This window comes from Cricetulus griseus, chromosome 7, assembly GCF_003668045.3.
Source record: "Cricetulus griseus strain 17A/GY chromosome 7, alternate assembly CriGri-PICRH-1.0, whole genome shotgun sequence".
NCBI lineage: Eukaryota > Metazoa > Chordata > Mammalia > Rodentia > Cricetidae > Cricetulus > Cricetulus griseus.
The window spans coordinates 73,036,219-73,058,769 of record NC_048600.1 but is presented as its reverse complement, the minus strand read 5'-3'; the positions used below and the strand labels follow the sequence as shown (position 1 = coordinate 73,058,769).

General features: G+C 51.6%; 2 protein-coding genes across 7 annotated transcripts; both read right to left on the bottom strand.

Moving 5' to 3' along the window:
- Positions 1–1,438: 1,438 nt before the first annotated feature.
- Trim11 (tripartite motif containing 11) lies at positions 1,439–12,865 on the bottom strand. Of its 6 annotated transcripts, none has more exons than XM_035447872.1 (6): positions 12,220–12,865; positions 9,229–9,324; positions 8,318–8,545; positions 4,463–4,485; positions 4,281–4,381; positions 1,439–2,833 (listed from the first exon to the last, which is right to left on the bottom strand). In XM_035447872.1, exons 1-6 carry the CDS (start codon positions 12,691–12,693, stop codon positions 2,286–2,288), a joined length of 1,470 nt encoding a protein of 489 aa, XP_035303763.1. In that variant the 5' UTR covers positions 12,694–12,865; the 3' UTR covers positions 1,439–2,285. The 6 variants fall into 6 exon arrangements, with proteins under 6 accessions (XP_035303763.1, XP_035303762.1, XP_027283163.1 ...); XM_035447871.1 differs by having other exon boundaries at positions 8,318–8,548; positions 12,220–12,864; XM_027427362.2 differs by having other exon boundaries at positions 12,289–12,864.
- Positions 12,866–13,307: 442 nt separating this feature from the next.
- LOC113836810 (E3 ubiquitin-protein ligase TRIM17) lies at positions 13,308–20,045 on the bottom strand. Its single transcript, XM_027427365.2, has 6 exons — positions 19,617–20,045; positions 18,247–18,342; positions 16,500–16,730; positions 14,779–14,801; positions 14,581–14,684; positions 13,308–14,397 (listed from the first exon to the last, which is right to left on the bottom strand). The coding sequence occupies exons 1-6, from the start codon at positions 20,043–20,045 to the stop codon at positions 13,847–13,849; spliced, it is 1,434 nt and encodes a 477-aa protein (XP_027283166.1). The 3' UTR covers positions 13,308–13,846.
- Positions 20,046–22,551: the final 2,506 nt, after the last annotated feature.

Here is a 22,551-nt window from a genome sequence, read left to right as displayed (position 1 = left end):
TGAGCTGGAGAGATGGCTTAGTGGTGAAGAGCACTTGTGGCCCTTGCAGAAGACCAGAGTTGTCGTCTCCCTCCTCCTCCTTCTTCTTCCTCTCCTCCTCCTCCTTGTCCTTTCTTGTTTTCTGACACAGGGTTTCTCTGTAGCTTTGAAGCCTGTCCTGAAACTCCTTGAGTTTCAGGCTGGCCTTGAACTCACAGAGATCTGCCTGTCTCTGTGTCCTGAGTACTGCAATTAAAGGCATGCACCACCACTGCCTGGCTTCCTTCCTTCCTTCCTTCCTTCCTTCCTTCCTTCCTTCCTTCCTTCCTTCCTTCCTTCCTTTCTTCCTTCAACTTTAATTCACTTAGGTTGGCTACAATTTTGATGTGAACCTGTATGAAAAGACTTTTACTTAGGTTGCTCGGCTTTTATGAGATCTTTCTCAACCAACATCTGGTTTTCCAGCAACTTCTCATTTCAGAATTCACCCCACTGCTGGGATAGGGCTCAGCCACTACATTCATCTATGTCCTTCAGTCTCACTGATGTGACTGGTGTGGCGTCTACTCCACCATGGGAGTTCCTGCTGTATGTACACTCCTTGACTAGGGCCTCTCCCCAGGAACCCCTTTAGCCAGTAGTACAACACTAGACTTACAGAACCCAGTATCTGGCTTTGGCCATGGACGTCATCCTTCCTCAGAACCTGTGTTCAGCTCTTCTCCAAAGCCACGGCTAGGGCTATGAGAACATGTTGGTCTCAAACACATGGCTGCCCCATCTGTTTGCCAGAGTCTCCTTGCCCCAGAAATTACAAAAATGCAGCACACTGTCTACAAGCCACAGCCAGGTGACACAGGTGTTACATTCACCTGCTAGACATCCCCTGCCTGGAACAAATATGTGGAAGTGTCACGGAGGAAGTGTCCTCCTCAAAACAGAGCTGGTTACAGGGCAGGAGCAAGTTGAAGATGCGCTCTATGAGAAAGTACCCACTAACCCCAGGAAACCAAGTCCTTTCCGTGCCATACACACTCAACACACATGTGGAATAAAGAACACATGGAACCTCCAGCTTGCCGTGCCTGTGTAAGAAAGAGCTGTCTGCCTTCCGTCTGGTGACCTGTGAGCCACCTGGGAGTCAGTGCTTCCCAGTGACAACCTAACCACCCCATGTCTGCCTCCGCCTGGCCTATCAGGGTTTTTTTTTTTTTTTATTTTTATTTTTTTTTTTTATGTGTGCAAGAGAGGGTTTTATGCAGCATGTGAGTGCAAATGCCCTCAGAAGCCAGATGTGTAATTCGTTGGAGTGGGGGTCATAAGCAGTTATAAGCTGCCCAACTTGGGAGCTGAGACCCAAGTCAGTTCAAACTCAGCCAAAGCAGAATGGTGCTTTTAACTGCTGAGCCACCTTACCAAGCCAAGGCCCCAGTTATTTATCCATAGGATAAGCAGAGGACACTGTTGCAGATGACTGTTTATTTAAATGTTTCCTTTCAATAAATAAAAGATAAAACTCCCGCAAGTGTCATACAAAAGCAGTCCCTGCTGGCTCCTGTGCACTCGGGAGGGACTGTGTAGCTCACTCTGCAAGGCAGGCAGCCACCGGCAGTGTACCAAAGCTTGTCAGACACCAGGGAAGCCCCTTTGAGGGCAAAACCAGACAAGTCTCAGAACAGGAGGGCATGTTCAAGTGTCATGTCTGAGTTCTGCTTTTGGGCCCCTTATGTCCTAAATACAAATGTAGAGGACTCATTTAGGATTCAGTCCCCACCAGACTGTTTCATCATCTGGGGCCAAGCTACTACCCTTTCATCTTTCACTGTGGCCACACCTAGCATGACAAGGACTCTGAGCAGCCCTCCCATCTACTGGACCAAATCCTGAGACGCTGGTGAGCTTGAAACTGGCTCCTACCTAACCTTACCTAGATTCATTTCAGGGATGGCGTGGCGTGCTTGTTGGCACAGCAGTGTGGACAGGTCCGGATTACTTCTGGAAAAGCCTATCACATCACTGGAACCTCAAGTCAGAGGTGCTGGTGACACATGGGACTTAGTGCTTTGGTGAGGGCTTTTGGCACTAAGTGACATCAGTGGTGGAGAGGATCCCCGCCACGAGGACAGAGCCCAGCCCAGTGTACTCCCACTCTTACTGTCACTGAGACTGAGAGCTTGTGTTCCCACGTGTGCTCAGAAAGGCACTGCTTCTCCTAATGCTCACAGGACACTGTCTGGCTCCTGGGCCTCAGTATGGTCAGGACAAGGAACCAAGAGAGGTGAAGGGATTCTTGTAGAGGGTCTGGGTCACTGGGGACCAGTGGTGTCCCCAGGTACGCCTATCAGCCTGCAGATGGTCATAGGGGTCGGACTACTAGACAAAGGTGAGAAGAGGGGTCGGAGTGTGCCTGAGAAGGGGGTCTCAGGGAAGATAAACAGCAGCGACCCATCTGTGGCACTGTAGAATGAGAGATGACCAGCTTCATAGTCCAGAAAGATGCCTACACGCTTAGGAGGGTCCCGTAGTGGGGAGAAGGCCCGCTCAGTGGAATTATAGAAACTCCCCAGGAACACCAGGATCCAGAACCCGTTGCCAGCTGACAGCTCCCCCTTTTCCTTCCTGTTGACATTTTCTTTGCACACGCCAAGCGCCCAGCTGGTGCGGTCCCCAACTTCTACCTCCCAGTAGTGGCGGCCAGAGGTGATGCGTTCCTGACCTAGCACACAGGGGCCTGGGTCAAAACGCTCTGGGCTGTCAGGCAGGGTCTGCCGCTGGTCACCACGCTGCACACTCCTCCGGTCCTCAGACAAGACGAGCTCTGGATTGGCAGTGTCTGGGTCCAGGGTTATGTCCCCTGTGGAGAGGCCCAAGGTCAACCATACTCCCAAATCAGCCCCCATCCACTTTGGCCATCAGCTAAGCCCTCCCCGGCAGCCCATGCTCCTGTTTGCTAGATCATCAGGCTTAAGTAACTCTCTCCCCAGTGGAGAACATCCCCTCCCTGAGAAGACACCTAGCTCTATCTGAACCCAGAATGTTCTAGAAACCACTCCTACATTACTTTTGATGACAAGAGGGCATTCTGGCTACATTTTTTTTCTTTTTCTCTTTTTTTTTTTTTTTGAGAAAGGGTCTCATGTAGCCCAGGATGGACTTGTTTGCTACATAGTCAAGGGTGACCTTGAAGTGTGGATGCTTCTGTCCACACCATGTCCTGGCCCCCACTTTCTATATTTGTTCTTTCTTTTACTCTATAATGGAAGACTGAGTTTGAGCCACAGCTACACACTGGGCCCTGCTGCATTCTTATAGCTCTGGGGAAACACAGAGACCTGTTTGGGAGGAGAGTTGCTGTCACAGTCCCAGGTGATTTCTAGTCTACCTACCTTTGGGCCTAGCATGCCCCCAACCCCTTGGCCTTTGGCTAGAACCAAGGGCAGCAGTCCCCTGGACAAACAAGGCTTGGCAACAGAGTCCGCCCTGGCTTTGGAGGAAGGCCTGAAAACCTGCTTTGCCAATTTTTTTTTTTTCTTTTTTCCGAGACAGGGTTTCTCTGTATAGCTTTGGAGCCTATTCTGGCACTCACTCTGGAGACCAGGCTGGCCTCGAACTCACAGAGACCCGCCTGCTTCTGCCTCCCGAGTGCTGGGATTAAAGGTGTGCGCTACCAACGCCCAGCCTGCTTTGCCAATTTTAGGAGTTCCCTGACATCACACCTGAACTTAAGCTACTAAGATGGCTCAGGTGGTGCTGATGACATCAGGATGGGGCTGGTCACACAGCCAGCTGTGGGACAGAAGGATGTGAATTTCAGCCCCATTCACTGGCTCCAGGAAGAGGAGAGGAGCCAGGCATCAAGTTTGCTCACAGTGATCTGGCACACTGAGCTGGAGAACTCATCAAAGTTCCAGAAGGGTGGTGTACAGCAAGGGCAGGAAGGCTCTGTGCCCATCCTCCACCTCGCTTCCTCAACTGCAGCTTTTATAACAGTTAATACTAAGCAAAGTGTCTCCTGGCTTTAGTGAGCCACCCTAGCAAATTATCTAACATCAGGTAGGGGCTGTGAGGACTTTGGAGGAAAAGGAGGGAGACAGAAATATGGGCAACCCCTGGATCTTGCAAGTGGCACTGAAGTAAGGGCAGTCTTGTGGGGCTGGGCCTGATGGAGGTTTGGAAAATATCCATGCATGGTAACATGTCTAGAACAGAGGAAAGTTTCTAGAACTGCTACTCTAAGCTACTGAATCCACTTCAAGTCCTAGGGTCTCCTGACAGTTCTGCTCCCAGGACTGAACACCCACCTCGGAACCTCCGCAGGGTCTCCACCAGCCCTGGGACCCGGCACACGGTCCTCAGCTCCATGGGCACCACCTCTGGAGGCTGCAGCTTCACATCTTGCACCCTACAGGGGACAGCTCAGCTTCATGCTTGAGGCCAGCAGCTGGGCCCCACCCACATCCTGCCCAGCTGCCCAGGCTCATACCTGCACAGGGCGTCCTTAATGTCCTGTAGGAGGAAGAAAGGGTACACTCAGTACCGAGTCTAGTTACCTCATCCTGGCTCTCCCCAGCACGATGCAGGAGGGGCTCATTAGGCTGCTGCCAGGTTGCCCAGCATATATGGGCAACATGAACTGGACTTAGGAGATCATTTAAATGAAAGAGTGAAGAGAGGGAAGAAAAGAAGATGGGAAAAGCGTGCACTGGGGTTTTGGGGGCAGTGGGAGTGGACACAATCAGCATCTGTGGCACACGTGTATGAAACTTAGAAAATCAACATTTCTGAAAAAAAAAAAAAAAAAAAAAGTCACAGCCAGGCGGTGGTGCACGACTTTAGTCCCAGCACTAGGAGATAGAAGCAGGCAGATTTCTGTGAGTTCAAGGCCAAGCCTGGTCTCCAGAGTGAGTTTCAGGACAACCAAGGCCACAAAAGTCACTATTAGTGTTAATAATTTCAAGTTCTCACTGCTCCTGAAGGCACAGCCTCAGCCAAAACAGCCTGTAGCAGTTTTCTGCCTCCATGAACTCTAGGTAGCATTTCCCTTGGTGGCCTAGTGGGCAGTGGTGACTGGTGCCCAGAGGCAGGCTTCGAAGGATACAAAATCCCTTCTCTAGCTGTGACGGATACAAAACCCCCGTCTCTGGCTATAAAACAGGCTGTTCAGCTCCCATGGCATGCATGCAGGTTCAGAGGCACCCTCCTGCCCATTTCCCAGGTGTCCCAACAGGCCCAACAGGCCCTTGTGGTCTCTTCTCACCTAACTGTAGTGGCATAGGCTGAGCTGGTAATATTAAAAAGAGAAGCAACGGAGATGGTAGATGCTGCCCCATCAGCTGGCTGAGTGTGAAGCAGCAGCTGAGTGGTCAGGGCAGGAGGGAGAACGTCAATAAATAAAGCAGAGGGATAGATGGCAGTGAGCCTCAGCTAAAAACAAAAGGACTTAAGATCCCGGAAACATCAGGCCCTGGCTGCCAGTAAGAGTTCCAGGGAGATGTATAAACCTAAAGTCAAGGTTCTGAGTGACACCTTGGGCTCAACACTGGCTGGTGTTAAGGGTCAAGGAATCTCGATACCCAGGCCTGCCTGGAAGCTACAGCACTGCCTGCCATAGGGACGAATCTCTACTCCCTAGGCCCTTATACAAGAACTGTTACAGTTGTGGGTTCAAGGCCCCCGATGTCCTACACCCAAGGACACCAGAGAGTGCCACGTGCTGTTGCCTGCTGTTACTGTTCACTTCTGCCAAACACCAAGAGAAATAAGAGCTCCCTGCCAACCCAGAATCTCTATCTCACTAGAGCAGTCCCCAGTCAGTTGATGGTAACAGCAGGACTGATGACTTGAGTGACAAGTGGGAACACGGGAGATGATGGATATCTTTGAACCAGGAGAGAGACCTCCAGAGACACTAATCTCCATAATTTGGCTGGGGTGACTGGCCTCTTAGATAGGTGGTGGGAATTTGAATCCTATGAAGATTTGTCAAGAAGTAGTGTGACCTTTAAGAGGTGCCATCTAAAGGGAAGTATCAGGGGCTTATCCTTAGAAGGAATTAATATAATACAGTTCACGTGGACCTTGGATAGCTCTTAGGAGAATTAACAGCAAGCTGGTCCTTTCCTCTAGGCCCCATCTCACCAAGCACTCTCCCTTGTTCAGCCCCTTACAGTATGATGCCACTGTCATAACATGACACAGCCAAAGTGCCATAACACAACACAGCTAAGGTGTCACCCACCCAAGCTGCCAGCATGCTGCTTTGACTTTCGGCCCCCAGCCTCAGGTATTTCACAGCAACACAATAAACTAACACACTAGCTCTGCTGAAACCCTGTCCTCTTCATCCAGTCCCTAGAATCATAAGGAAGTAACGTTCTGTGTATCAGGCACCCAGCCTATGGCACTGTATGTGGCAGGGGAGCTGAACAACGCATGCAGCTAGCCAGTTCCTACAAGCCTTGGCCTTCTTGTCAGACACGATAAACACAGTCCCTGTCAAGGGAGAAGGCCCCTGCAGATGGGATCGTACTTGCAAGTTCTTTCTGGGAGACAACAGATCACAAAGGCCTCAAAAGAGAGGGCTCTGAAGGTAAATGTCGATTCCCTGGAAGACATAGGGGAGGATACATGTGTATGAGCCTGGAGCACCATGAGCCTGATGTGGGCAGAGTGGATGAAATCTCCTGTCTCCCATCCATTAGGAAACAGGTGTGTTGGGGGCATTGGTGGTCACATGGCCCGAGGCAAGGATGGCACAAGACTTTCCTTGCTGGGGTTACAGGAGAGCCTTAGACTTCAGAGTAGGGAAGAGGCCTCCTTAGACACATCTATTCAGGGGGGTGGAAATCAACTCTGTGCTATAGAGCATGTCAGCTAAGAGGAGTTACCAGCACACACAGATAGGGCCTAGAACTAACTGCCACACTTTCTAGGGTCATCTAGACTGGCCTGAGACAGAGGACAGGGGACCTGAGTGTTCTGGTTTGGGGAAAATGAGGAGAAAGCAAGATTCAGAGAAGAGAAGGATTGGCGCATACATCTTGGGGAGAACTCAAAAAACAAAAAAATTAGAAGAAGAGAGGCGCTAAGGGACTTGGACAGTTTAAATGTCTCCATCAAGATGCACATCAGAATTTAATCCCTACCATGAGGTCTTATGAGGAGGACTTTTCTGAAGTGATTTGTCCTGAGGGTTCCAAGAGCCCCTATCAGAGGCTGCTGCTTGACTTCAACTCCCCAGCCTCACATTGCTGTAACAGAAATGGTGGGGGCGCCCCCCTACAAAGATAACTGGACATCCAGGGGTGAGCGGGAAGTAGGGAGTATGGATGTAAGCTGAAAGCTTTGGGGTGGGAGTCCTACCGAGAGCTCTCAGGGGCCCAGGAATAAGAATGAGTAATCAACAAGGGACAAAAAGCATCCCCCAGAGCTAAACAAGGTGTATCCTGCCCCCCAAGGTACACAGGCTGATCCACATCCATTCTGCTTTGTCCATAGAGAACGGCAACCGTGGTCAGCCAGCCTGAGAAAATAGGAAGCTGAATGCTGGGACTTCTTACGAGGTCCGCCTTACTGTATGCCCTCACTCTGCACCTGAACACTCAACCGACTGTGGACTGAAAGTGAAATCACATCTGGACAGAACACATGAGGTTTGCCCTTCTCATTATTCCTTAAATACAGAGCAGCAGCTATTTAACAGCATGTTCAGAATATTCAGGGTCTCAGGTCAGCCAGTAGTGACTGAAGGCAGGCAGAGGATGCATGCGGCTGATAAGCAAATGCTGCACCCTTTCATTCAAGGAACTGGTTGGTGCACTCCCATTGGGAGCCTTGGGGGGCTGGTATCCATCCCCATGGATACCAAAGACTACTTCTCTTTCTTTTATTAACACTGAGTGTGAGGTAGGGTGGCAGAATGCTGGGACACCTGTCTTAGATGCTGTGGTGTTTACAGGAGAGATGTGCAGACTGGGCTCTCTGCAGATTTGCTATGGACAAGCTCTGTCGATGCTTTCTCATTCTGAATTCTTTGCTAGTGCGCTCTCTCTCTCTCTCTCTCTCTCTCTCTCTCTCCCTTCCTCCCTCCCTCCCCCTCTCCCTCTCTCTTTCTCTGACACATCACATAGCAGCATGGCCTGCATGTGTCAGTGGTGGAGGCAGAAGGCATGCAAGTGGCTAGGGTTTGGGGCTGTCCTGCATGCCCCGTGGCAACCCTGCAGTAGGAAGGTGCAGACCCTGTGTGTCTGGAGAGGAAGCAGTATACTGAGCAAGGTGCACACCCGGTTCCCCTTGGGAGTACCGTGAACCTCCAGGACATTCCACTCCGCTCACTCACCTGCAATAACCCCAGCGCTGGTAGCTGGCAGCGGTTCTCAAGCTCTGAGATGAGGGCTGCCAGCTGTGTGCTCTGCTGGCCGAGTCTCGCAGCCCCTTCGCGCAGTCGCGGCAGTACCTCCAGCTCCTCTTCCTCCAGCTTCTGCAGCAGCTGTTGCTCCTCTTCTGCCAACAGGCGGCGCAGCCTCTCAAACTCACCCAGCACATTCTGCCGCTGGCTCTCCACCATCTTCTGTAGGGCACAAGAAGGACAGCTGACGGCGAGACCTGATGCCGGAACACAGACTGACCATTTGGGGATGCCCACACCTCAAATCCACCCGCCTAGGCTGATCAGACACAGAATACACTGCCAGGAGCTGCCTAGACCCCAAGAGCTGACAACATATCCAATCTGTCACCCATGGCTGCTCAGATACATAGCTGACAATTATGGGCTATTCACATCCCAGACCCACCCCTTGAGCCATCAGACCTCCAATCTACCACCTGCTGCTACCCAGACTCAAGTTCCATTCCTGAGACCAGTCACACCCAAATCTGTCACACAGGCCCCAAGCCCATCCCTACATGTCAGCCAGACAAAGCTGCCACCACAAAGATAGACAGACCAAATCTACCCCAATGCCAAATACCTCCCTGACTCCTCTAAATCCACTAGTGGAGACCCCCCCATACCTGGCCTGCTCCTGACATCCAATCCAAATCCATCCTTAGGACCCCTCATGACCCCATGCCAGGACCCCAGGAACTTAACGCAGGGCAGAAGGACGGAATCCAACTTTGTTTGGCATCCTATATATTACACACATGCACATGTTCTGGCCTGACCAAAGGGTGGGTGTCTCCAGCTAGTCTGGTATCCAGCTACTGACTCAAAGCTCCCTCCTTCACCCCAGACCCGGCACCTGCCTGCCACAAGGCACAGGTTTCCTCAGCCTGGGCTTGGAACAGCATCGCATCGTCCATTTGTTTCCGCAAGTGCTCCAGTGACTTCTCCAGCCTCCCCTGGTGGGATGGAGACCAGGCGGTGCCATGAGAATCCCAATCGGCATTGGGCCCTATAGGTGGGGCCCAGACACAGAAGTCTGCCTTTTCCCTCCTGACCTCCTATCCCAACCTCTTCCCCACTGTGCCAAATGAAATTTGTCCAGATAATGGCAGGGTAAAATGCCCACCACTGGCAGGTATCCTCCTGATTTGGTAATATCCCCTCTAGTGACCAAAGTTCAGAACTCTTCCCCTTCCCCAAATTCACCAAATGCCATAGCCAAGGTTTCTCCTTATTTTTGGTTCTAGCCCCGTGACCCTAAGCCAGCTCCGCTCACCCCCCAGCAAAGAGGACAATTACTTGGTCCCTGCTTGGTGAGTGCATCCAGGCTCCCTAAACAGGACACACTCACCAAGCTGGCACTGAAGACTGAGCTTTTCACCCTCCAAGCCACTGTCCCCTCCTCTTCCCCTATGGTCACAAGGGGTCACAGCAAATCAATCAGTGGCTAAGGCTTGAGTATCCCTCAAAATTCCCAAGTGAATACCCGATCACAGATGGATATCCACCACCTAGGTGACGGGCTAGACTTCTGGAGGGTGATTAGGCTATTAGAGTAAGGCCTAATCTCTGGATAGGATTTGAGTTCCTGCTTCTTCTACAAGAGAACACAGCAAAAAAGGGGGCCACTTGTGAGAAGGTAAGCAGCCCTGACTAGATGTGCCTTGACCTTGGACAGCCTCCAGGGCTGTGTGTCCTCACTGTCTGTGGTTAACACAGGAGGGAATGTATCGAAGGAGTTCAAACTAGACTTCCTATTTCACCTTTTCTCCCAGTCCTTCATTGGATGGCTGTATTTTCCTAGGTTGGACCTGATCCAGTTTCCATTTCTACTTTCTTGCAGTTTTTGTGTACTACAGAATGGCAAGCATTCCTATAAACAGGTCAATTGGGTGGATTGTGCTTATCTCAGTAGAGTCTGCTTATATCAATCCAGACCTCATCAACTCCAGGCCCGGACAAGGTGCTGGGGGAAATCCCAAAGTCAGTCACAGAGGAGAGATGGAGCCTAGCTACCAGCTGGGTTCAGCCCCCATCAGAGCTATAGAAGAAGAAGCCATAGGCTTCCCAGATGCTGCCTGACTTCTCTTGAAAATTCGGGCCTGCCTTGTCACTTGGCCCTATCATCATGTACTCCTCTAGCTAACGTTCTAAGCTTGGCCTAAGTCTTCTTTCCAGTGATTTCCTCTGGAACCCTGGGCTCACGCATGCTTAGTGAGTACCTTACACTAAGTTACATCTTACTACATTATCTGCACTGGCTTTGAACTTACTCTGTAACCCAAGTAGGGCCTGAACTTTGATTTTCCTGCCTCAGCCTTCTGAGTAGCTGGAATGATATCTATGAGTCGCCATACTTGGGCATTTTCTCATTAAAAAAAAAAACTATCTTTATTATTTTGATAATGTGTATGTCTGCAAGTAGGATGTGCACTTCAGTATGCAGGCATGTGGAGGCCAGACATGTTAGCTCCCCTTGGTGCTGGGGTTACAAGCAGCTATGAGTTGTCTAGTATAAGTTCTGGGAACCAAACTTGGGCAATCTGGAAGAACAGTAAATAACTACTTGAAACATCTCTCTGGCCCCCCTATCCCCATTTTCAATGCTGAGGCCAGGGACAGCAGTTTAAACAGTGGGCTTGTGTAGCAGCAGCATGTGTACACTTTGGCAAAAACTTTAAGCTCTGGCTGCGTACAAACCTATCACTGGTTAGGTCATGATGCAGACTTCCTACTTTGGGTGTGGTGAGAGTTGAGTGGAACCCAGGAGGCCCTGGGTCAGGCCTTGGTTCTCCCCTCAACTCCCAGTTCCTGCTATGGAACCCTCCCATCTCTCCGGTTTTACTGGAGACCTGGAAGCTCCCCTCTGGGCCAATGCCAAAGAGTGAACTTGTCACCTGAGCCATGAAGGCCAACATGGCCCAGGGCACCCCGGGTCCCAAGCTCCAGTGCATGGAGGAATGGCTCACTGCAAACCCACTGGTCACAGGTAAAAGCCATCTGCTGATTTTCTGGTATCACCTGATAAAGCTGTGTCCACACACTCAAACCTGTGGAGGTGAGGGTTACCGAACAGACACAGATACATAGGTGGACAGAAGGCAGAGCATCAATTCTACAGGAGAAAGGCACCCTCTCTGCCATTAGTCTCCTCCTTCCTACACAGGTCCACGACTGCTGAGACCTAGAAGTCCCAGTCTCTCTCTGGTAACTCTAACACCTGTTCGTATAAAAGCCCTAGTACCTGCTTCTCTGAGTTTCCTTTTCTTTTTTCTTGTGTGGCCCCTATGCAGGAGAAATTTAAAATGTTACTTAAGCTGTGCCTTTCTCCCGTTCATCTGTCTTGTCAGTTTAATTGTTAAGTTCAGACAATGAACCTAGCAAGAGCAAGGACAAGGTTTTTCTTCTTTTGTAATAGAGAAAGCTTTATAGTGTGGCCCCACCAGGATTTATCATGTCACTTCTGGAGAGACGAGGGTCCCTTTCAGGACCATCAAGAGGCTTGCGGTGGCAAGAAAGGAAGCCTGCTGAACCAATGAATCCCGTATAGACCAAGCAAAAAAAGGAAAAACTCACTAATTTGTTTATAAGCTCCAGACCCCTGTGCTGAAATCCAAAGCCAAGGAGACTTGGTGCCTGATTTCATGCTGCGATGGTAACATGCTGGCCGAGTATCAACTCTGACGTCAGCCAAACTGTTACTCTCACAGTGGCCTTTTCAGTTCTCCCTGCCCAGTCAGGACTGACTTAGCAACACCCAGTTTCCCAGAATACCTGTGCATCTCATCCTGGTATAAGACAGGCTACATCCCGACCCCCTTACGGGATCAGGTTAACTCACACTCCCTCACCCAAGGCGGGACAGTGACTGGACATCCCTTCGCTCCAGGCATGGACCGGTTGCACCTGGCGGAACGCACCTTGAGGTCTTCGGCCGCGTCCTGCAGCGGTCGTACCCGGTGAGCCCAGTGCTCCGAGCGCTCGCAGGTGGGACACAGCAGGCAGAGGTCGTCGCCGCAGAAGGTGTCCAGCGGCTCGCGGTGCGCCGCGCATACACCCTGCGGGACCGGCGACGGTGGGTGCAGGCGCCGAGCCATTTCTGCCATCTTGGCGAGCGGGCGGTTGGGTCGCAGGTTCCTCTGCGCCGACAGCTCGCGGCACTCGGGGCACGCGTATGGGCCCTCGGGCTGGCCCCAACAACGTCGGATGCACTCGCGGCAGAAGTTGTGACCGCAGTCGGTCATCACCGGGTCGGTGAAGTAATCGAGGCAGATGGCGCAGGTGGCCTCCTCTTGGAGGTTGGTGGACAAGTCCGGGGCGGCCATGGTGCAGGCGGCAGCGCCTGGATCAGGCTCTTGGCGGCGCGCGGGGATCGCGCTACCCGGCTGCGGGGGCGTAGGGGGCACGGTCCCGGGACCAGGTGGCCACACTCCCGGCCTCCTGGGTAGTGGGTACGCCTGGTACTAGGCTCTGGGACTTCCGCCGGAAGAGGAACCGCGGCGGAAGCAGGAAACTCATTTTTTATTTTTATGTTTTTTGGAACCCGCTTTTGTCGTGGATTGGTCACTGCTTGTCACACGGCCTGGGGGTGGGACCGAATTAGAGCGCATTAGAGCGCTCATTCACAGTGACAGGTCTCTGCAGGTGGTGTCCCCGCTTCCACAGGCACCGCGTGAAGTAAACTTTAGCCGCAAGTCCGGGAAGGCTTGTGGTGTTTTGAGGCACAGGGCGATCCCGGGAAAAGGAAACACCCAAGGAGTGGGCACTGGTGTTGGCGTTTTTTTCAGTGCGCTTTCACCCTCTGCCCACAGCCCTCGGCACCCCTGGACCGTTGTCGCTCAGACACCCCCAACGCCACCCTCATGTCTGGGGGCAGACCTGAGTAATCCAGTATGCCAAACGAGACGCGGTGTCACGCCGCGGGTCCGGAAAGCCCAGAGTGGAAATCCCTTGGGAAACGCATGCTTGCCAGTGCACCGCCTCACTTGAGTCCCGGGGGTGTCATTAACTTGTAACGGGAATGGAGAGTGAGGGGTTCTTCGGAGAGGGAATGCTGAGGAAGGGGAGAGGAGCCCTAATTATCTCAAGGGGGCGGGGTGGGGCTCCACTTTCTCTGTGAAGGACCGGATGGCCAGAGAAGGGCACTAGGAACCAAGGAATTAGCAAGCTTCGGGGCGGGACAAAGCTAACAAAACGAAAGACCAACTTGCACAGTGAGCAATTATATATTTAGTAATTAGTTCACCGGGAAATGTCGGGACTCTTTCCAAAGTTACCGCATCTCGCATCTTATCAGTAGTCCGTTCATATTCGAGCATTTTAATCGTGATTGTATTTCGGTTAGTTGCCCTGCCAGCATAGGTATTGCCTCTTAGCGACCCAGAGAAAGCCTGGGTAAGTGGCCACGGTGGTGAAACGTCCTGCCTTCCGGGGAACCAGGGCACGGCCCAGCGACTGACTGTGCCTGGTCCCAAGCCTCTAACCCTTCACCCACATGGTCACTGTGGAGATGACCATCTGGCCCGACTTTGGAGCACCCAAGCAGAAAAACGGCAGCAGCGGCCCAGGGAAGGTCACCTGGGAGAAGCTGTGCAAGTGGGACCCATCGTTCACACTGTAGAAGGACACCTCCCCGGCCTGGAAGTCCAGGAAGATGCCCATGTGACTGGGAGGCTCCGTGAGTGTGACTGTAGCGGAGTCCGGTATCGAGGACAAGTGCTTCTTCCCCTTGGACAGCTGCACTACCCAGAACCCATTTTCCGGGGACTTGGGCACTCTGTCCTTCCGGCTCACGTTGTCCCTGCACACGCCTAAGGCCCAGAGTGCATCCCCGGTGAGATTCATGCCCACTTCCCAGTAGTGCCTTCCAGAGGAAAAGCTCTTCTGTCCCACAGCGCAGGGGTAGGCTACGAACCGGTCCTTGCTATAGGGCGCGCTGCTCTCTGGCGGTGGGCTCAGGTATCGCCTCTGGCGGCTTTCATACAGGAGGAGATAGGGGTATGCTGAGCTGGGGTCCGGCACCACAGCCTCTGCAGAGGGTCCAAGTGGACAGAGAAAAGTAGGGGTCATTCAAGGTCAAAGGTGGAAGGGTCAGAACCCTCAAGATGGGCAGGGTTTGGAAAGATGTTAAACTCCTGGGTAGCATCGGGATAAGACACAGCAGTGCCCAGAGAACTGGGGCTCACGATTGGAGACCCGGGGTCTCCGCTTACCTTGAAAGCTTTTGAGCACATCTATCTGCCCTGGAACTCTGCACACGGTCTTGAGAGCCACGGGGAGGTTCACCTCTGGGTACTGCGTGTTGAGGCTCTCCTTCCTCCAGGGAACACAGACTCATGTGCTCCCTGGCTCTCCAAGTAGGCCTCCCTCACCCACCTCCACCACCACCTCTGCTGTGGGTGACAGAGTACCTGGTCAAGGTGTCCTTCAAATCCTGCGAACAACAGAGAGGACAGTTAAGAGCTGGTGCCTCTTGCCAGTATCTAAGTTACCTCGGTTGCCCCCCTACTTTGAGCCACGTCCTCTGCTGGACAGTCCCTTCCCAGATTAACAGCTTCCCACACTCGCTGGATCTTTCCTTCCCCTCCACGTGGCAGATCCTAAGCATCTCCTCAGTCCAAGGTCACAAGCCTGAGGTCAGGGGAGAGGAGGTGGCAAGTTCTGGGAAACCTGTAGCTTTTAGCTTTCCAGTAGTGGAGGCAGAACATGGGGCCCCTGCTAAGCAAGCACTCTACCACAGAGCCACACCACTCCCAAACTCTTTACCCCTCCCTTGAGGCAAGTAAGCCATGGATCAGTAGTCCTTGTATACGCCATGCTTGTGTGTGTGTGTGTGTGTGTGATGAAGTTTATGAATCTGGCACAGGAAAATACTAACAATAGAACGGAACCATCCCTAACAATGCACTGTCGTTAAGTTTGTGCTCCTCATCCACCTAAGCAACTCTGGCACACGACTTGCACAGAGCTTCCTTAAAGGAGGCTGGCTGCTCAGACTTCTCTGTGGCACATGTAAATTGCCAGCTTCCTTGCTCCTGTGCTTTGGAGCCATTATTAGCTGTTACTTGTGCCCACCCACAGGTTCCCCCCCCCCCGAGGTAGTTTTCATAGCCAAGACAGTTGCTGGTGATAACACACAGCATGGACAGAGTGAACAAAAGGGTGGCTCACACCCTGGGTGAGTTTTATCTGAGTATCCCCCAAAATCACATGCCCTTTAAGACTTAAGGATTGTTTACTTCTGGAGTTTTCCCTTCAATGTTTTCAGGTTGAGCATAAATGAAGCCATTCAGGAAGTTAAGCTGTGGATAAGGAGGGCGGGGTCCTGAGTTTCCTTTTGGACTCAAGCAGCTGCAGACCCAGTTAGGGTGCATAGAACAATGGGGCAAATAAGTGAGGGTAGGGGGTACAGTGGGCATGGTCTGAGGAGGGAGAGAGGTTGAGGGTGAACCTAGGGTCCCTGGAGAGTTTCTAGAAACCCAGAGTCTACAGACTCTTCAAGCACCATTAACATCCTGGACTGGAAATTGCATGTATTTATAGTGCTTCCCAGTGGCCCATTGCCTTGTCTAGATGTGGCATGTTCCCAGCAAAATCAGGCTGGCATTTAATTGCTAGTGTTGCAGTGTTGAGCAGTCACAGTGTGGGCCCTTAAGAGGTGAGTAGGTCTCAAGTCCACCAGGGTGAACGGAGATGAGAAGGGGTTGTGAAGGAGTCAGCCTGCCTCATTCACACTGGCAGATACTGGCTGGCCCTTTGTTATGAGGCCTGCACCAGAAGAGAGCCCTTGGCAGTACCAATGCTTTTGGACTTCCAGAACTCTGAGCTAAAACAAGCCTCTTCTTTAAAATGTATTTTATTGTCTCTCCCTCAGTGTGTGTGTGTGTGTGTGTGTGTGTGTGTGTGTGTGTGTGTGTGTGTGTGTTGGGCAGCTTGAGATGTTTGCTGTTCAGCACTGGGATGGGATGGGTAGGTGACCCTCAGCCCAGCCCTGTCTGTCAGGATGCATTTGTTCCGAAAACTCCTGGGCGCAGTGCACATCCTCAGGCCATGCCCCACCTCATGGTGCACCCACAGGTTTGTGGCAACACAGAGAAAAGTCCCAAGGATCCTCAGCATCCTCTGGCCTTACCTGCAGCATCTGAAGCGGCTCCTGCTGGACCCGCTCCTCCAGCTGCAGCAGGAGCAGGTCCAGGGAGCGGCCTTGGCGATCCAGGGAGACCTTGTTGTCCTGCAGCTTCGCCAAGGTTTCCTCTTCCTCCTTCTTCAGGACCTGGAGAATCCTGCGTTCTTCTTCCACCAGAAACAGGACCACCTTCTGGAACTCCTCCAAGATTCGCTCTCTCCGCTCCTTCACTGTCTCCTATGGGAATGCCCCGCCCCCAGCCTGGCTATGAGATGTGCCCAGAAAGAATGACTTTCCTTCAAGGTTGCCACACAGCAATTCTGGACACTTGGTGACCTAGAATTCTTGGGCAAAGCTGGGAACCAGGACCTTTGACAGTGGTCCCCTATAACATCCCTGTTGTACCCTAACAGATCAGACCTTGAGTGTTAGCATCCACACATTCAAATGTCTGTGTGTCTTGATGTGGGTGGGTTCAGAACATACCACCTAAAGGAAGGACACAGGCATGGTTCATAAAAAGGGCAGGGGACTCCAAATGACCAGGCTAGAAGTCAGATTGGAGTTACCCATGTCCCTAAAGTTGTTGATGAAAATTCCTAAGAAATCAGAATTTCACAGACAACAGCTAAACTTCCCAAACAGGCCCCTTCCTTCCTGCCTTCCTCTCTCCTTCCCCCCACCGTGTGTGTGTGTGTGTGTGTGTGTGTGTGTGTGTGTGTGTGTGTGTGTACTTGTCCTCTTCTTCCAAGACAGACTCTTCCCAAGTAGCCCTGTGTGGCCTGGAACTGGCTATGCAGTCCAGGCTGACCTTGAACTAACAGATCTTGCTTTTTGCTTCCTTGAGTTCTGGAGTCACACATTAAACCAACAATATCAACCCCCCAAATAAGTCATTTCCAGGAGGAAGTCAATCCTTGCCCAACAGTACCACAAGATGACTGACTGTTAGCCAACTAGTCATTGTCCTATTATCTTCCTGATCCCACCTTACATGGAAGATAACTTTGAAATGGAATGGTAAATCTGCAGCCCTCCTCAATTTTTAAGATCAAAGATGCAGCCCACATTTATTTTTATGGGAGCATTGCTTGATTCTGGAATAAAGAAAGCTATTTAAGAACTGAACTAAGAAAAAAATCATTTAAAAGGGGGCTGGAGGGATGACTTAATAGTTAAGGGAACTTTCAGTTAAGGTCCTCTTCTGTAGGACCAGGGTTTGGTTCCCAGCACTCATTAGTGACTCATCCACCTTTAAGTCCAATTCCAGGGGTGTCCGATGCCCTCTTCTGGCCTTGTCTGGCACTGCATGTACATTTTTCATAGACACACGCAGGCAAAATGAATTTTAAAAAAATGTATCTGAATTACCCAGGTGCAGAAGTGCATGCCTATAGTTACAGCTATTTGGGAGGCTGAGGCAGGAGGGTCACTTAAGCCTGTGAGTTAAGGGATAACTTGAGTAATTTATGGAGGCCTTGTCTACAAACAAACAAAAAAAATTACATGTGTTATAATTTTCTTGTCCTTTGGCAAACTTCATGTGTTCTGGAAGACTCCATCACCTGAGACTCATTTTTGGTGAGGTCCTCATCATCATCATTAAAATCCCCTTACCTGTCTTGTGTGGGCTTAATTCTCAGGTCAGCCACCAAACCTGCAGAGTCTAGGAACCTTTTCCTCCCTGAAGCTTCCCACCCTGAAAGGATGGATATGGACACACAGGTTGGAATGGCAGCCACTGGGCACCCACCTGCCACTCAGTTAAGGTCTGCTCCTCCTTGGCTTGCAATGTCTCTGTCTTTATCATCTCCTCCCGAAGATACTTTATGTCTTCCTCCAACCTTCTCTGGATACACAAACACAATCCTCAGGTCAGCGATCCCATCTCTGCCAATGCCTGGACTGTGGTCTCTCAGGCTGCCCTGACCCCAGAGACCCTCTTATAGGATCTCAAGGAACCAGGCAGTCCCCATCCCCGACAAAAACAAACAAACAAACAAAAAAAAACAAAAACAAAAAAACCCATGACTTTGGAGTGAGGCGTTCAGAACACAACACACATGAGCAAATGACCTTCAGTCAGGAAGTAAAAATGGATGACAGAAGGTTCCAGTTTCCCACTCCAGTGGCCATCTGAGGCCATGGGCCCAGAGTTAGAGCCCATGAGGTTCAGGAAAGGAGACTTTAGCGACCTGGGTTTTGAAGGTTGGAACACTGCAATAGACACTATATAGGTAAATTATCTATGATGTTTGAACTCACTGAGCAGCAGGCTTTGGAAGCAAGCAGGGCTGCCCTGCATCTATTTTACACTCAGCCATGTTTGTCTCAAAATGTCCTTGAAAGCTCCGTGTCCTGGGATTGGCTGGCCCCCTAAGTCAGTGACAAGTAGGGAAACAAACAAATAGCCCAAGAATAAGATTGTGCCCTTGAGAACAACTAGAAGACAAGCCCCTTTCAGCAGAGGTTACTGCAGTTTATCCTGTGATATAAAAATGCATCCAGTGGAAATGAGAAACCGTGGAGGGAAAGCTCAGCTGAAACGAAACAAAACACACTCCAGCTGACTGCTGCCTCGACTTCCCCAGTCGATGCTGCAGATGTTTCTAAGTCCCGGACCTGACAATGTTGCCTTTTGCTCTCTGGATCAGGCTCCTCCCTCGATTGTCTCTGCTGGGCGTTGTAAACTCCTTTGATGAAGTTTTGCATTTCTCTACAACTTCTGTCTGCTACTCATTGTTTTTATTTTTGCTTGCTATACACTTAATTAAATCTCTCATCAATAAACATGGATACTATAGGCTATCCTTGGGAACAGGCACATCAGTCACACACCTGTTTTGTCCCGGGGGGGGGGAAAGGACTTTCCTCCATGTTGCTTGGCCTGCAACCTACATACATTCCTATTGTGCCTGTCTGCCCCCACCCTTCTCTCTCTAGTTAGTAGCAGTGCTCTTATTATGAAATGAAGTTCTACATTTCTCACACCTTGAGTAGAGGCCAACTTGACAGAATTTTCCCCACCCCCAACCAGGGAACACTAGCCCCTGGTCATACTTCCCCAGTGTTGACTGACCATGGCTCCTCCTGGACATGGAAGCCCCTGAGCTTGTTATTCACCTTATACTCCTTTGCAGCCTCATCCACAGGCAACACCCTATGCAGCCGGTGCTCCTGGGACTCCCTGCAGACCACACAAATGGGGATCTGGTCATCCTGGCAGAATAGCTTAAGGGGCTCTTGGTGTGCCTGGCACAGGTCTCGCTTCTGCAGCCCTGGGTGCTGGCGGGCCATCTCGGCCACCTTTGTTAGTAGGCGGTTGGGCCTCAGGTTCCTCTGAGGGGACATCTCCCTGCACTCAGGGCAGGGGAATGAGCCCTTCTGCTTCCTCTTCCCTTTCTTGCCCTTCCCTTTCTCCCAGCTCATCTGGATGCATTCTCTGCAGAAGTTGTGGCCACAGGCAGTCATCACAGGATCAGAGAAGTAGTCCAGGCAGATGGAACATGTGGCCTCCTCTTGCAACCTTCTGGCAAGTTCCACAGCATCCATGGCTCCTGGGGAGAAACAAGACGAGGTTTCCCCTGTAACCCCTTGGCAGGTAGAATCATAGAACTGGTGCCGTAGCCAACTCTCCTGGGTCCCTTGCACGGTGCATACTTTCTCTGTATGGAGGAGGCCAAAGCTGGTGTCCCCATGTGGCATACAAAGACACTGAAGAAATGTTAGCCAGACACCTGCTAAGCCTGGGCTTGGCCCCTAGGTCAGCTGAGCTTCAAACTCCTTCCTATGCCTTCTGGGATTCCCCAGCCATTGTACATTTGCAGTCAAGCCCTACCTCTGCCTAGGATCAAACAGCCACCCCAAAAGGCTGCAATAGAGTCAAGCTTCAGAATAATGTCCTGGCAAAACAAAGAAATTTGGAAAGGAATGGAAGCCCTTTCAGTTAAAGTTCAGTGCAGAAAAGACACAATGCCAAACACAGATATATAGGGGCTCCATGCAGCACACACGAACACATGCACACACAAATACAGGGGCTTTGCGTAGACGTGTAGACATGTGTACATACAAGCTTGCACACAGGTAAACATGTTTGTAGCTACACTCATGTTACACACCCATACAGAAAACATGTGCAAGCTCATGGTGACAAACACAGGCATGTGAACATGGATGCACTCTGCAAGCACATACAACACACATATGCACAGGCACACATGTACACATGCATGCACACCCACACACACTCATAAACACATGTACAATGCACTGGCACCCCTGGAGTCCTCCTACCCCAGGCAGTGGAGACCCTGAACTGCACCCACTCTGCTTCCCAAGGTCCTTGTTGAGAGTTTGGAAATGAGGTTGACTCTGCTTCTCTCCTGTCCCCTCTTCTCAATCCTTAAAGTCAAGGCATTTTCGGATATTCCGGAGTGGTTGCCACGTTAATTTCATCTGAACTTTCTGTGAGCAGAGCACAGGGCATTAGCTCCTCCCGAACCTCAAGAGCCCTGAGGGGCGCACCGCTGACCACCTGGTCAGAAGAGGGGCCAAGGTGGCTAGGGGACCTGGCTCCGCTGGAGTAGAGAGCCAGGGCTCGAGGCTCTTGGTCACCTAAAGTCCTGTCAATGAAGGCTCATCCAGGAGACCTAAGTAGTTAGAGTGGTCCACGGTTGAAGCCCAAGGTTTGAAGCACACTTGTTGAGGACAGGCTGTCTGGATGAGACTCTAGGAGGAGCCCCTAGAGTCTCGGCCCACGGGGTGCAGCGGAGTTCTCTGGGCAGCTAATACTCACAGGGAAGGAGTCGTTCACTGCGCCAGGTGCGTGGGCCAGGTACGCCGTGTGGGGAAAAGGCTGGGTTTGCCTATAGTACTGGGAGAGGCCAGGGGCTGAAGCAGAGGGGCTTTGTGGCGTCAACGCACGCAAGCGGGTTGCCTCGCGAAGGTACCTCGGGGGCGGGGCTGAGGCTGCTGCACCGAAGGATGGGGCGGGGCCTCACTGGTGAAAGGTGGGACCAGCGAGAAAGGGACGGAGACAGAAATGAGGGCGGGACCGATGGATAGCGGAAAGAGATGAGGGGTGGGGCTCACTGTTCTGGGTGGGAGAAGACGGACTGGGGAGGGGGGCCTTGATGGCCAGGTTGGTACTGCAGGCTGTGTGATGGGGTTTGCAGGGGTGGAGGCCAGGAAAGTGGAAAGGGGAATGTTTAAAAGTTGGGGCTAAAAGCCAGGCGGTGATGGCGCACGCCTTTAATCCCTAGCACTCGGGTAGGCAGAGGCAGGTGGATCTCTGAGTTTAGCTTGGTCTACAGGCCTACAGGAATTCCAGAAAGAAGAAGAAGAGGAGGAGGAGGAGGAGGAGGAAGAGGAGGAGGAGGAGGAGGAGGAGGAGCAGGAGGAGAGGGGAGGGAGGGGAGGGGAGGGGGAGAGGGAGAGGGAGAGGGAGAAGGAGAAGGAGAAGGAGAAGGAGAAAGAAGAAGAAGAAGAAGAAGAAGAAGAAATAGGAAATAGTTGGGGCTGGTGGGTTAAAGACAGTTGGGGCTGGGGTTGGAGTTGCCAACCCTAGCTGTCCTGCTTTGTCAGCACCTATACCGGGGAGGAAGGAAGCAGCTGTGCCAGCGGAAGGTAGGGAAGGTTCCTGGCAGCACCTACAGGATTTTGTTTGTGAAGCAGTGGCTGTACTGGAAACCCTGCCAGGCTCCTGCCTCAGCTTCTCCAAGTGGTCACCACCAAATGGGTTCTCAGGGTGGCTTTGATCCAGTGGCCCAGCATGCTTGGAGTTTCATTCCAACTGAGAAACTGACTGGACAGATAAAGCTGAGCCTGGGGTTATTGGAGTAAAGGAAAAAGAAGAGGCAGGGATCGGATCCCTGGACAGCCAAGCAGCACCAGGGCATCATCCCCATGGCTAGACAGCCTGGCTCTACATGGAGATGGTGGTTATAGGTGTGGATCGCTGGCTTTCCCAGAGGCAGCTGGGCTTGAATGTACCTGGGCAGTCTCCTCCCTGGCAGATATGTGTAGCAGGCAGTGGGAAGCCAGCAGACTCTTGGAA